A 12,986-nucleotide genomic window follows, 5' to 3' on the forward strand; every position below is an offset into this window, starting at 1 on the left:
CTAATTAAATGATCCATGAACTCCTTCAATATTTGTATATATTTATAAAATTTATAGGTACTTATGCTTTTGATTTCAATTTCAGCACCAAACTTGAAGGGAAGAAAAAGAAGGAAAAGATCATCTATAATGGGAGAGAATGGAGAATCTGACAGTAATGATGTCTCCTCAGAATATTCCATTCCAACTGCTCCAAAGGAAAAGGTGAGACCTCAGTAGAACAGACCTTGCAAACCTGGTTCTGTTGTTTTATTTTTTCATGGGAAACAATTTTAGTGGATTAAGAAAAACTTTCATTTTCATTGATAGTTGATTTATTAGTTTAACTAAACTCTGTATACAAAGCCTGTAAAAAATGTAGAATTCTTTGAACATTTGAAATTGTGGTTCACTAGTACCCATGAAACCCACAAAAAGTGGTATCCAATGATTAATAATGAATCCACAGTGTATGGTTAATACATGTATGAATAGTGAAAGAATTACATAGCTGATAGGAAGAATCTAAGATATATTCTATTCTGATTTGCAAAAAAAAATATCATAGGAGTTAATTATTTTCAAAATTGTAGTTTAATATTAAACTACTAATTCCCCATGCTAATGGTGTCTTCATTATTTACCAGATTGGTATAATGCTGTAATAATTCATTGTGCAATGAAAGTTCATTAGTGTGGTAAAGTAATAAAGGTAGATAACCCTGACAGAAACAAGGTTCACTTCTGGATGTGAATTTATTATATTATTCTTCTGCACAGATAAAAGATAGAATTACTAATTTATGTAAGAGCATCATTTCCAACAATATTTATTCTAAAATCATGAATGAAATAAATCTTTGTACTAACATGTGTATGTACATATAATTAAGATAAAAATAATGATCATTTTATTTAAAATAATAAGCCTGATGCACAATATTTTTACTTGTTAAGTTATTCTGTGCTATAAAGCTAAGGGTTCAACTGAAATGATACTGACAAATAAACAATATCACCTGTAGTATATGGATTATGGGAGGTAATCCTCCTCAATTTTCAGGTCAAAATCTTAAAAAAACAGGAGAAAAATATGCTTTTGGCTATTTACCAATATAGCCCATTATATGGAACAAAAGGCATTGGAAGGCTCTATTTTATATTACCAAAAAATATATTTGACTCACATCTTCTGTTCTCCATTTCATCTTTTTTCCAGCCACAAAGGCTAATATGCTTTAAATTTTGTGTCAGTAAATAGAAACACTTGAATATTGCTTTTGAGTAAAAAAAAATAAAATCAGCTGTTATTCTGTAATTTTTCAGACTGGGAAAAGAGAATCAGCATTGAGAAATGGTTTTAGAATTGATAAAATGAGAGTGAGTAAAGATGAGCAAGAATTCCTCTTTAGTCTTCACAAGTTTATGAAGAAGAGAAATAGTCCAATTGGTAGAATTCCATCTCTTGGTTTTAAACAGAGTAAGTTGAATTGTTGAATTAAAGAATGCTTGCAGATACTGAAAGCATGCTCAAAGTACCTTATCTGATGATAAAATATCTTGCTGTCTAACAGATGATATCAGTTGCTATACTTCAATGAGATTTCATACACATCAATGTCATAAACAGTACAGGAAGATCTTGTGAAATGTTTAAAAAAAAAAAGTATACAAAAAAGACAACTTTTTTTAAGTATTGCTTAGTGAATTGATATTTATTGGAAGCTTGAACATCAATGGTATAATTATAACATTTATCAATACCTCTATGAAGTAAGTTTGTTTCCTTACTTTCCTTGCTCTAATACAGTTGGGTTTGGTTACCAGTACTTGAATTATAATATGATTTCATTGCAAAAGAAATGGTCCCTATTTAATGTAGTTATGATGGTTTATTTCAGTTGATCTGTATATGTTTTGGTATCATGCTAAATAATGTAATTATGATGATTTATTTCAGTTGATCTGTACATGTTTTTGTCTCATGTTATATAATGTAATTGTCATGGTTTATTTCAGTCTAACTGTACATGTTTTTGTCTCATGCTATATAATGTAATTTTTATTTATAATGTAACTGTCATGGGTCATGGTTTATTTCAGTTGATCTTTACATGTTTTGGTCTCCTGCTATATAAAGTAATTGTCATAATTTATTTCAGTTGATCTGTACATGTTTTGGTCTCATGTTATATAATGTAATTGTCATGGTTTATTTCAGTCGATCTGTACATGTTTTGGCCTCATGCTATATAATGTAATTGTCATGGTTTATTTCAGTCTAACTGTACATGTTTTGGTCTCATGCTATATAATGTAATTTTTATTTATAATGTAATTGTCATGGGTCATGGTTTATTTCAGTTGATCTGTACATGTTTTGGTCTCCTGCTATATAAAGTAATTGTCATAATTTATTTCAGTTGATCTGTACATGTTTTGGTCTCATGTTATATAATGTAATTGTCATGGTTTATTTCAGTCGATCTGTACATGTTTTGGTCTCATGCTATGAAGATTGGTGGATATGCAGCTGTAAGTCAACATTCATTTATTTCTATTACAGCTAAATTACCAATTTTGTACTCCTCTAAAAAGATCAGCAAGCCTCACGTTTTAAATTTGAACATCTATATACTTAATGGAGAAATATCTTATCATATGCAGTCGTAGAATCTTTATAAATGCAATATTTTTAAGAAAGATAACATAAGATTATAAAATATAGATACAAATAATATGAATTTTGACAGTGGATAGAAAAAAAATCATTAGGAACTCAATAGCTCTGTGTATTAGCTCATGATAAATAAATCTTTAAATATTTCTTTTTTTTCCCACAGATTACACAGAAAAGAATGTGGAAACATTTATATGACATACTCGGAGGAAACCCAGGAAGCACTAGTGCTGCCACCTGTACTAGAAGACATTATGAAAAGTAAGTATTTTAGTAATATGAATGATTTTTTTTTAATAACACAAAAATTCTTGATGGTTTTCATAAATTACAACCTCTGGTTTACATAGTTCATAATCTGATGTAAAGGAGTAGGTCCAGTAAGACCCCTTTTTGGCCCCAAAATATAGCAGTTTTACAAAATTGTTAAAATGTAAACTCTTAAGAATTTATTCGAAACTTGAATGCTTCTGCTACTCAAATATGTGCTGTTTTTGACAATTCAATGCACATATATCGGGAACAACCATAATTTAGTCATGCTAAATTACTGAAATCTTCACAATTCTAGCATTTTAGTTAAAATGTAGACGGTTTCCGTGTAAAACGAAAGTGGCGGCATTCGTGTTCATCCTTAATATTGAAATGTAAGTTGTATTTTATGATAATATATAACATATATAAAGGTTGAGGGTGAACACGGATGCGGCCACTTTCATTTTTGACTAAATTAGTTAAAATCTTTCACATAAACGAATTGAATCAAATGAAAAAGACACTGAAGTGTTTAATAAGGTGTCAAATCTTGCATCAGATGAACCTGAAATTTGAGACCAAAATCGGTCCTTATCGGACCTACTCCTTTATTTTTAATAAATGATTTTATTCCTTGAAGTATCCCCTACTTTCTCTACCAATAAAAATTGGCTGCCAACTAATAGCCTAAAAGTGGTGTTAAAACACAAACAATCAATCAATCAATCTTTGAAGTATTAATCACACCTTAATTTTGAATTAATGCTATATTTTTCCTTTTTTAAGACTTCTGTTGCCTTATGAGAGACATACTAGAGGAGATTTGGCTAACAGACCTCTTCCACTGAAATCCAAAAAATCTAAGATTCTTGGTAGACCTCCAGGAAAACCCCTTGGAAGGCCCCCCAAAGACAAGGAAAAGAAAACAACCCCAGAAAAGACAGAGACCACGGAATCACTAATAGAGGTTAAGAAAGAATCTCCAACAGTCGTGTCAGAAGATAAATTGATGAACCGTATCAAACGGGTAAATTTGGTAATATATTGAGAGATATATATAATTATCTGAATAAAAAGAGATTAGGGATACTCATCAATGAGACAGCAACACAAATAAAAAAAAAAAAACTAGAAGGACAACTTGAGGTTAACCTAGTCTTGAAATATAAAAAGCAACCATACAAAATAAAAAAACCCAACAAAGGACATCCAGAGGTCAACATGCAGTATTCAACATCAGACAACAACCCAATACAAAGAAGGAAATGACATCTAAAGATCAACATAGTTTTCAACATAAACAGATGTCTTTACAATATGTTGACTTATCATGTGACTAATTATGTGATACCCCAATGGGAAGTTGAGGCATGTGAAACGCTACTGTAGTAACATAAAATGTTAACCTCTCAATCACTAGATTACCATTCTAATGCAACTACGTTTGTAACGTTTATTTTGATAACGTCACTTATTTTCAATAATGGAATGTATGCGCAAGCGCAGACAATACAATATATAACAGATTTTGAATACATGTTTTAACGTCGTGTTTTGTCAGTTTCATTAGAATGGAGATAACAATATTGTACTTTAAGCTCCGACGACATCAATTGGTGATTTGATGGTCGCAAATACCCATTTACTGTCTCCACTAAGCCTGCCAATAAACTTAATTTGCGACCATCGAATCACCAATTGATGCCGTCAGAGCGTGAAATACAATACAGATATCTCCTACATAGAATTTTAACATTATTAAGAATGTTCATTTCTAATTTGATAATACAAAACATTTACTGCTATTTGTTATAGAAATTTTATTTCAAAACAGAATGTACTGAAATTAGTATTTCATGATTTTTGTCCAATTAGAAAAAAGTTTTTCATTTTTCCCTTTTGTTTTGAAAAAAAGTCTTATTTTTTTCGGACTATTATCATTGAAATTCATATGAAATTATGATTTTCTACAAAATTGAAAAGCAATACATTTAACAAAAGTTTATTTCAAAACAGGAATAAACATATATTTAGTAATGTAAATGTTTTGAATGATGAAGTTTATTAAAAATTTATATTATTTCCATAACTCAACGATGTAGCTGTTGTTAATTTACGTTTATTGTTCTCTTTTAGAGAGAAAGATTTAAGTTAAAATTACAAGAAAAAGCATTAAAATGGGAAGAATTAAGAAATCAGAAGGCCAAAGATAGAGATAAGGTACTTTCAATGTTGTTTGTTTGTTACATAATTGAAATTTTATAATTTTATTATTCAATTGAATAAACTTGAAAATAGTTTACTATTATCAACATTTTAATACTTTTACATGTTCCTTTTTCTTTTTTATCAAGGATGAAAGTTAAAATTAATAGCATTTGAAAATTACAAACAATGATGATGTCTACAGTTTCTATCTTATCCTTTTTGTCAATCCCTTGTCATTTTAATGATACACATAGCAATGAAAACAAAGCTTTTTATAGTTCAGTTAAGATAATTGTATTACCATGATGTTCAAACTTCTAAAATAATTCCCTCAAATTTTAGGTCAAAAGAGGAAGTTCCAACCCAAGAACAGTTAAAAACATTCTCAACAATGCAATGGCTAACAAGTCCAAATCAGAAGTGGAATCATCGAAGGAGAACAAAAAGACGGAGGAGACAAGTGATAACGTCTGTGAAGCAAAGATAGATATATCTCATATTAAGAAAGAACCTTCAGAATTATTGGCATCGCCAACAAAGCATGTGGCAAACCAATCAAAACTGTTCCGACCTCCAGATGTGCAATCAACTAGTGCTAACAAGATATTATCTCAACCTAACCCAGCAATATCCCTTTGTGGGCCTCATCATCCCTCTCAACAAATGTTTTATCCTCATCCATTTGTGCAATTAGGAGCTATGCATCCTCTTGGATTACCTATAATTAATCAACTACCAATGGCAATGCAGCAGTACCTTCAACCCAATATACCGGCAGCTAAACCAGTTCATCGACCTAACATTTTAAGAAGTCCTACTGGGTTGCCTAAATCGTTTCATCTTTCATCTCTCACCACTGAGCAAGACAAAATGGCAGCCCTAGCATTATTTCAGCAACCAGCTCACACTAATAATCATCACAGCAATATGCCATCACATATGCCATCACAACAACTGCCTGGCAAGTCGCCAATTACCCCGCCAGCTCATGCACATCAAAAAAGGTCACATGAATCAATGTATTCACCAAAGTATGACATTCCAAGTCATTCTAAGTCTTCATCAAATAAATCATTATTGTTTGACTTTGAAACTTCAAAGAGAATGAGAAAAGATAGTGAAACATCTGTGAACTCAAAAACAAAAACAGACGATGACCAGCCTCAGGATCTCAGTATGAAAACTTTATGCAAAAAAAGTGAAAGCAATTCAGATAATAAGGTGTTACGGCAGCAGTCCTCTACTTCAAGTTTGAAAGACAGTTCGGTGAAATCCCAGAGGTCAGAAATGACCTTGAACTTACCTAAACATTCTATGGCTAATATACTGAAGACACCGGTTTTCTCCAAGAGAAGTTCTTCTCCTAGTAATGTGTTCAGTAATAAATCTCCGGTGTTCAGCTCCTCCTCCAGTCATTCTTCATCAAAGGTATTTCTATTTATAAATGTGATGTTATTTGAATTGATTTAGGTGTAAATTGTGGATTATACCTAAATGAGACAACAACTAAACAAAAAAAACCAGAGACATCAAATAAGAAACAAAGGATATGGTTTGCAAACATGTATGAAATTTATATTTGTAAGTTAACATGTATGCAATTATTTGCAAACATTTTAAGACAAGTGCAAAATAATTTTGACTTTAAAAAAGTAACATTAATAAGTATGCTCCTTTGGTTTTAAAATATTGTACTTTAAGATAAAAGTCTTGAAAATTGAATGCAATTTGAAAGTTTCATTGACCTAAAATTGATTTTCTCTAGGAGGATGCTAATTATAAACTTCAAAATATTTTTTTTACATGCCTTTTGCTTTTCACAAAAAGAAAAATGTTAGTCATTTGTGTATTGTTAAAATACCTGTAAGTTTGATTTGATTTTTAAAGGTAAATCTAATATCTTGCCTGTACTTTAATTTTCAACCTGGAGTTAACTTACCTGCCAATTGTCACTATTTGCAGGCTCCAAATTTGAAATTTTGGAAGTGCAATTTTGTCCAAAATTTCAAACAAACTAATTAATTTTACCATGGGTATATGATTGTTAAAGTATGAAGAAGCAAATTAATGTCATTAATATTAATTTGAAGACCCCTATAAAGGTTTTTGTAGCACTTTGACAGCCATCTTTCACTGAAAATCCCTTGAGCATTTTGAAAATTGGCAGGTATGAGTTCACCTTAATCATAATCAAAGTTTTGTGAATACGATGTATGATTATTTACACTACAGATTTCGTAAACAACAGAACTGACCATTTTGGTTCAAGTATTAATTTTTTTTTGGTAATATTCAAAATAATTTATTTTATTTTAGGGAGACATTTTGCAGACAACATCCCCTTGCAGTCAGCCTTCTGTGATATCACCCGTTCACCCAGCATTCCCACAACATTTTCTACGGTCACCAGTCCCCCAGCCTGGCATGTTCCCTTCTCAACTACAACAGTTATATGAAGCACAAATCCGAGCCACACAAGTAGCCGCCTTGGAAGAAATGATGCAAAGAGACCATAATATGTATCCCAGAATGCCATTTCCTATGTTTATGCCACAGATGCCGCTTCACATGAACAATTCGAAAGACAAAAATAACTATGCACATGCAAAGTAGTGGGACATTATGTTGTTATGATTATAACTTGTTAAATTTTGTTTAAACTGTTATTCTTGTTTAGCATGCATTTATATAAATTCTATAAGATATAGTTTTAGGTTTATTTGTTAACAGAACATTTTAAGAAAGGTATTACATGATCTCTTCAACAGTGTAACTTTTTAAACTAGGATTTTGAATTGTTGTTTAAACACTTGGCTTTTTGTGTAGGATCTCAAATCTTTTCAGGACTGGTGAAACATTGACAACTGAGCAATGCAGGTTTTAGCAACTATAAAAAAAAATCATAGCTTTTACCTTATTTGATACATTTGACTTGTGGAATGGAAAGTTTTATTAGATGGAAGTCCTACTGGAATCCTCTCAAATGTAAAAAGAACAATGCCTTTTTCCAATTGGTATTTCACAAGAAAATGCAATTTGAAAAAGATAACAAACAACACTATGCTATTTTCTTATGAATTATTTTATCCCTTACATGCTTGAAAATTGTTAAAATTTTATAACATCTTTTTCTAGAAATCAAACCTTTGATCACTTTCATGAAGCCTATATTTAGTTTTGGTTTATATAAATAGAATAAAGCTCATTGATAATAACTTTTTTAAACACCTCAGAAACAAGAGGATGGAGTGCTTAGTTATAAATAGTGAATACAAAAACGATCATTTTATTCCTTTTGATCAGCTGCAGCAGCAAATATTACAACTTTTCAGAACCATCTTCAATGAAAAGTTAGTATATCTATTATACAGTAATGGGAAAAGCAAATATGTATAGCCTTTCTTAAGATTCTCCAATGTATAACTACTTAAATATTACATTTAAATTCTTCAACAAAAGCCTTCTTCACAATCGATCTCTTCCACTTTTGTGTATTATGCAACATGGCTTTTTTATACAACAAACATACAATGAGATTGGAATTACATTTTTTGTTAACTTTTAATAATATGGTCACAGCATTTGTTTACACTAAACAGTGACCTACATGTTTGAGGGCAAAACTTCTCAGCCTTGCTGCAAAAGCTGAAATGAAATCTGCGTTTTCATCAGCGGAAAAAAGAGGTATGGAATATTGCAATCATTAAAGCTCATGCATGCATCTAATTTTGAATACGCTGTCTTTATTATTCAGAAATTATTGTCTGCATTTATTATTAAATGTGGTTGAGTACCTTAAAGAATGTGACTTAAATTTGCTGCATTCAGATAATGCTGACAGAATTTAGAAAACAACACTTTACTTATGCAATACTCATCCGGTCACAATATCTATACATGTATTTATAAAATCAACACAAATATTTCTGAGTTTACAGTAATTGATGTCAATATTATATTATTTCTATGCAGCGTTAAAGAATATAAGACCTTTCAAACAATAAGAGATGTGATGTTCACTTTTGAAATGTTGATGTAAAATAAATAGGTTGTAAAAGGGAGATTGTCATGTAATATTGGGTAATATTTATTTGTATACCGGTATGAAATTTAGTATGTGATACTGTAAGACACCTGAAGTCGGAACTTCTTTTTTTATTTACGTAGAACTACAACAAACATTTTGTGTTTAAATATTTTTTGTTTATGTTTGTGTTCGAGATGGATATGACATTATTGTTCAGTCATGATTATTTATAAAAATATTTTTAAAACAGTACTGCAAATTCTACCGTTCTAGCACAGGCACTTGTCTCCGAAAAAAATATCATATATACTGGTAACTTAATATTAAGGTATATAGGATTTTTTTTTTAAAAAAGTGCCTGTACGGTGACCTATAGTTGTTAATGTCTGTGTCATTTTGGTCTTTTGTGGATAGTTGTCTCATTGGCAATCATACCACATCGTCTTTTTCATAGTTAAATTATTTTCTCAAGAGAAATAAGTATTGATTTTTTCCCCAAATTGGATATTTTCAATTTTAAGGTCCATTGTAGAAAAAATACCTGAGATTTATATTACTCAATCCACAGAAATATTCAAATAAATTAGCACTAAGTTGTAGTTTACAAGGAAATAAAAAGCTCTTGTATTTGATTTGTCGTTACATTATATATGAAATCCATTACTTTTATGTGCAAGCTAGGGTATGCATTATAATTTTTACCCAGATATATATACATGTGTTGAATTGTTACAAGTAAAATTGAAAATTCAGTTACATTTCTGACACAAAAGCAGATACTTTTTGTATATTTTATGTTAATTGTATTTGTTAAGTGCCTTTAATTTATTTGTAGAATTTATGCAAAATGCTGTTTTGTATCTTTTATTTATTTTTTGGTTCGGTACAAAGAATGTACTGTGAAACAATAATGTTTATGCTTTCCGTATGAATGAAATGTTTTAATTTGATAGTTAATATCCACAATGACACAAGGGAATGTCAAAATATCTTCAGAGATAAAACCAAACTCTAACGATTGTTCCTATTTTCAGTAGTAGAGAAGAAATCATTTTACTCTATAATGTCTTTAAACTTTATATTTGAAATTGAATTTAAGCACAAAGAGTGTATAAGGTATAAATGTGTATAAACAAACATCGCTTTTAAAGAAAATATGGCATAAAGTAATACAACTTTCCTTGTTTGAAATTTTGGTTAAAAATAAAGATTGTGGATATTACGTGTAGATACCCGAATTTGTCATTCAATTTGTTCCATTTTCATAACACACATGCTGAACATTAATATTTCTACATGGCTGATCTTTATAATTTTATATTGCATTTAACTTTAAACTTGTGTTCATTTTATTTCAATACAGATCTTCTGTAAAAACTTTTGTAAAGCATAATATATATAGCAATACATCAGTTAACATTGTAGTCAGAAACAATTGTGAGTACTGGTAATGTTTCAAAATTCTCAGGTTTAAATGGGTTTTCAAAGTTATACCGATCTCTGGTCCTATGGGTTTTATTTTTATTTCTTAGCTTGGAAAGGTTTTGGCAGAAGAAGAAACAATTCTTATGGGCTAATTGACATTTCTGTATGCAAAAGGTTTACATTATATAGAATCAGAGTAGTAATTATCCTGCTCAAGTTCTTGATAAATTTTGAAGATAATTCAAGTAAGCTGTTAACTCAGTTGTGGATCAAAATATTGTCATAAGTTGGGGCCCACTGATTGTCTCTAAATGGGGACCGCTTCAGTGATTCTCTATATATAATGAACCAAATTATTCCACAATAGGGAGGCTCTCCTCCCCCTTGAATCTGCCTCTGAAACTTAAAAATTTGAACCAAATTCTATTTTCATTGTTCCGAACAGAAATCTGTGATCCAATTAGTCAACTCTACATTTGACGAGTTTTCATAAACAGGTTGGTGCAGTTTCAAAATATTTGCTACCCTTAAAAGTTTGGTATACTTTTAGATCTCAAGGATAGACATTTTTCTCTACAAAGAATTTTGACACATTACCATTGTAATCATCTCAATGTTAAGTCATCAGTTAATTATATTATGTATATTTTATATGTTACTATAGTTTATTGAGATACCTGTGATTTTAAATACAGCTATCAACAACAAAAATTGTCAGTTTTTTTTTATTATAATGCCACTTTAATAGTAAACCCTCAAAATTCTTTTTTTTATGGAACATTATGGAACATCACAGTTTTATGGCAATTTCTAGTTTGTTTTGACTACTACCCTACAATTGATGCAAAATGTAAAAAGTGATGTGTATACCAACAGAAACTATTTGTTTAAAGCTTACTTTAAATCTAAAATACAAATGAAAATGAGGTCAAGGTCAGATGAACCATGCCATGCAGACAGGTACAGCTTACAATCCTTCCATACAACAAATATAGTTGACCTATTGCTTTTAGTTCAAGAAGAACAGACCAAAACACAGAAATTCAACACTGAGCAATGAACCATGGAAATGGTGTCAATGTCAAATAAAACCTGTGACTGTCATTTACATCATAAAATATTTCCTAACACAAAACATAGTTGACCTATTGCATACAGTTTTAGAAAGAAAGAACTGAAAAACTGATCTTCAAGCACTGAACCATGAAATTGAGTTCAAGGTCAGATGACACCTGCCAGTTGGACATGTACACCTTATTATCATTCAATACACCAAATAAAGTAGTCCTATTGCATACAGTATAAGAAAAACAGACCAAAACACAAAAACTTAAGTATAACCACTGAACCAGGAGGATGAGGTCAAGGTCAGGTGACACTTGACAGTTAGACATGTACACCTAACAACCCTTGCATACACCAAATATTTTAGACCTATTGCTTACAGTATCTGAAATATGGACTTGACCATCAAAATCCACCTTGTTCACTGATCCATGAAATGAGGTCAAGGTCAATTGAAATCTGTCCAATAGGCATGATGACCTTGCAAGGTATGCACATACCAAATACAGTTATCCTATTACTCCTTAAAACGGAGAAATTAACATTACAAATTTACTGTTATCACAGAGATATGTCTCGCTTTTTTGTAAATTGATTATGCAAATATTGAAATAAGAACAGCAATACTTTAACCTTTTACATAAGAAATGCAAATATTCAAAGCCAATGATCCATGACTGAGTTACATGGCTAAACAATCTCCATGTAAATGAGATGTGCAAATGCTAATACATAGTGATGATACCACATATCATAGGCTTAACTTACCTGATCGTGCAAGGGCTGTTTAGCCAGTCAAGGTCGTCAAAAACTTCCATCGTCGTCAACTTAAAACTGATCTAATCACAAAATAATACATATTAACTAAGCAAATATTTCTAAGTAGACAGACCATGACTGAGGTGGCAGGGCCAATTATTCTCCATGGATATGAGATGTGCTAATGATTAAACAACTGCATACCAAAAATGATTGACCTACCACTTGTGGTTCACCATCAACTATGTGACCTCATCACAAACTAATACATTGTGGATACTGCCACATCCGCCAGAAACAGCATACCTATGTCTTGCTTTTTGACTAATTCAAGGCGACAAAAATCTTCACTTATTTTTCAAGTAGTCACTGAACCATGAAAATGAGGACAAGGCACATGTGACAGACTGAAACTTAGTAACATAAGACATTTTTATACAAAGTAAAAAGCATCCAGGTCTTCAACCTTCTATAATATAAGGCTTATAAGAAGTTAGGTAACACCACTGCTGCCAAAGGAAGACTATCCCTGTCATTTAACACAAACTTCTTCATTATTCTATATCAGGAATCTGGGTTGAAAAGTGC

General features: G+C 30.9%; 1 protein-coding gene across 4 annotated transcripts in view; it reads left to right on the top strand.

The window, feature by feature from the left end:
- LOC134714986 (AT-rich interactive domain-containing protein 5B-like) overlaps positions 1-11,285 on the top strand; it is a 31,713-nt gene extending 20,428 nt beyond the window's left edge. The window contains exons 5-12 of one of the 4 annotated variants that reach the window (XM_063576782.1): positions 86-204; positions 1,306-1,459; positions 2,462-2,514; positions 2,823-2,920; positions 3,701-3,950; positions 5,051-5,134; positions 5,465-6,550; positions 7,439-11,285. In XM_063576782.1, the coding sequence (XP_063432852.1) occupies positions 86-204; positions 1,306-1,459; positions 2,462-2,514; positions 2,823-2,920; positions 3,701-3,950; positions 5,051-5,134; positions 5,465-6,550; positions 7,439-7,735 (2,141 nt within the window). In that variant the 3' untranslated portion in view covers positions 7,736-11,285. The remainder of the gene's footprint in view (positions 1-85; positions 205-1,305; positions 1,460-2,461; positions 2,515-2,822; positions 2,921-3,700; positions 3,951-5,050; positions 5,135-5,464; positions 6,551-7,438) is intronic. The other 3 variants (XM_063576783.1, XM_063576784.1, XM_063576785.1) reach the window with 3 other exon arrangements.
- The last annotated feature ends 1,701 nt before the right edge of the window (positions 11,286-12,986 follow it).

Source organism: Mytilus trossulus, chromosome 4 (genome assembly GCF_036588685.1).
Source record: "Mytilus trossulus isolate FHL-02 chromosome 4, PNRI_Mtr1.1.1.hap1, whole genome shotgun sequence".
NCBI lineage: Eukaryota > Metazoa > Mollusca > Bivalvia > Mytilida > Mytilidae > Mytilus > Mytilus trossulus.